This window comes from Rhineura floridana, chromosome 6 (assembly GCF_030035675.1).
Source record: "Rhineura floridana isolate rRhiFlo1 chromosome 6, rRhiFlo1.hap2, whole genome shotgun sequence".
NCBI classification, from domain to species: Eukaryota; Metazoa; Chordata; class Lepidosauria; order Squamata; family Rhineuridae; genus Rhineura; species Rhineura floridana.
This window is the reverse complement of record NC_084485.1, coordinates 117,534,350-117,537,088: the sequence shown is the minus strand read 5'-3', so window position 1 is coordinate 117,537,088 and position 2,739 is coordinate 117,534,350. Positions and strand designations below refer to the sequence as shown.

The 2,739-nt window shown below is 43.5% G+C and overlaps 1 protein-coding gene across 9 annotated transcripts in view; it reads left to right on the top strand.

Moving 5' to 3' along the window:
* The window catches only part of LOC133387866 (uncharacterized), a 448,159-nt gene that overhangs the window by 34,488 nt on the left and 410,932 nt on the right, over positions 1–2,739 (top strand). The window contains exon 1 of one of the 9 annotated variants that reach the window (XM_061633581.1): positions 382–776. The exons of the other annotated variants lie outside the window; for them this stretch is intronic. Within the exon in view, the coding sequence (XP_061489565.1) occupies positions 716–776 (61 nt within the window). The 5' untranslated portion in view covers positions 382–715. Of the gene's footprint in view, positions 1–381; positions 777–2,739 lie in introns of those variants that run through there. 9 annotated transcript variants of the gene reach the window in all.

The following is a 2,739-nucleotide window of genomic DNA, read 5'->3' as shown; positions in this document are numbered from 1 at the left end:
GCAGGGAATTCAGTTTGCATCATTTTCTTAGAAGTCATGTGATTTGGATTTCCTCCTGTTTATGATAGATTGAAAATGCCTTCCAGATGTTTTTAATTATCAAAAGGGTTTTTTTGTTTTGTTTTAGGAAAGCAAAATGATCCATAATATAAAATTAAAAATAGACAATATATTAACATGCTGCAACTAGCTTATCAGGCTATTTCTAAGGATGACCCTGATATGACAAGGCCAGGCATTTATTTATTGACGACAACCAGACTGGTGGCAGGCAAAGTGAGACGGGGGGGGGGAGGAATTTACTTTCACTTCCTGTTTCCAACTGAAATCATCTTCAGCCTCATCCTTGGGCCAAGCCCACAGTCCAGGTCTATTGGTCTAGGCTGCGCATACTTACTACATAAACATAAACACCTCTCAGCTGTATTGTTAAGTTGAAAGAAGCAGTTTGTTGACTAGGTGCCTCCTGAACTTCTGAGCCAGGATGTGCAAAAGAAAGAGAGTGATGGCATTTTAACTGCTGGTCTATGGTACTGACGCTGTGAAGAATGTTTTGTGATAAAATATTGGACGCCTGCCCAGTTTGCTGTGTGCTAGGAGCAGGAAGAAAAACGCAATCGAGCAAAAGGACATCTGAATGAATTCCCAAGACCGTACATGGGGGCAAGACTTTTAGCATAAAATGACATTTGCCAGGGAGTGAAGGAACTTGGCAATGGACAGTGGTTATGAATTGTTCAAAATCTACCCTGACTCAGCCCCTCTTATCAATGCAGGTAACTCTCTGTTCTTCATAGACAAGTTGCAAAATCTATATGGATATGGCGGGAGGAGGAGAGGAAGGCAGAATTAAAGAAAGCTAATGTGATTTGGGTGTGTTTGTATTTCTTGAACAATGCTGCTTCCTGTTTTGGCTGTTGTAATCAAAGCCAGAATCCTAGGGACACCATTGTCAGATGATGTGAATCTTTGAGTGCTTGTAAGAATTTATTATAAACTTGCTGATCTAATTTTTAAGGTTTGTTTTGGAGAGTGCTGAGATTCAACAGATATTTCTGGGGTCGTCATTATGATGGGGTCCTCAATGAAAAGATCTCTGATGCTGGAGAAACTTCTCTGAAATACAGTACAAGTTTCCCACCACTTTGATCTTCCATCCAAAGTGCACCAATGTTGGATGTGCCCCCAAGTGCACTCTAGATTCACACAGGACAACCAGTGCATGGCATGGATTTGAGAATGTACTCCATATTATGCTGAGAAACCCCTTCAACTTGTAAGTGCTCCATGGAAGATGCACAAAAATCTTCCCTGAAGATGAAAGTTTGAAAGCTATTTATCTCGTGAAACATAGCTCATTTGGGTAGTGGGTAAACATATTTACCCAAACGACTGGGCCTTTGAATCCAACTCTGCACATGTTGTGTGTCTCTTTCTGCTGTGTCCATTTCATGTGCCTAAATACACATCTTATGCCCTCCTTCCAGCCCTGAGATCTGACCTGGGTCCAGTCTTAGCACTGGCAAAGGAACAGCTTTCTCTCTTTCTTCTTCCTCCTCTACCTTGCACCTGAAACATTAGGAAATGCAATTTTCCCAAAGAAAATGAGGGTATTAGGTACCGCTGGGAAAATTATATTACCCAGTGTTCCAGCACCAGAGAGTGGGAAGGAGGGACAGAGAGAGGGAGAGAAAAGACAAACTTCCCCCTACACGCACACTCAATGCTGATGTGTCCTCATGAGCCACAACAATGGAGGAGGAGGGAGAGACAGATATACAGTACTGGTGAGCATGTTGGGTTGGGCCAGCAATTAGGAGCAAATTTAGAATTCTCTAAAGCAATGTTTATTAGCATTCTCCAGTTGCCCCATAATCAGCAGTCTCAATCCAAAATGAACCTGAGTGAACTTGCCCATCTCTAATCCAGGCCTAAAATGGGCAACTGCCATAGAGGTAGTTGTGGGACTAATACGGAAGCCTGATATTTTGATACCTGAAAGAGGTATCTGCGCATTGGCTCAATTCATGAGAAGCTGATATATCTGAACAGGCCAGGTAAAGCTGGCCGTAGTTCCAAGGTGTGCTGGAACCACACACATCCTGGCAATTGCACAACCAACAGCAACCATCAAAAGTCGGATCCCCAGGTAACTTTAAAAGCATTTCATATCCTTCATATAAAGCTCCTGCTGGAAGGAAGGGCGGGATATAAATAAAATAATAAATAAATCCTACCATGGGAATATTGAAAGGTGGGGGAAATTACCTTGTGGATGGATAACTGGAAGAGTGTGAATCCATCGTTAGAGTCAAATGACTGAAACCAAGAAAGTGATCCTTCTACAGCTTTCTTCAGCCAGATGGTACCTGAAAAGCTGGCATCCAAAGATATACCAGTTAGCCTCATCCCCTAGATACTGATATGGCTGTTGTGCACCCATCCTTGCCAATGAGCAATCAGTGTCAGTCTGAAGGTGGCCATACATGCATATGTCTCCCATGGGGATGGGAACCCTGACTGACTGGGATTTTCATCTCCATGGAGGAAGCCCTGCATGCGTACATCCATATGTGCACAGTCCCCTCCCCCCCCCCGCTTCAGGCTGACTCCAGTTATGTGTTGGCTGATGTGCATGGTCGATGTGCATGTCCGTGTGTAGGGTGCAGGGCTAGCTGGCACATTCCCAGAAACCCCATCACACATCAAATACAAGAAGAGGGCTTAAGTGTCTCTAGA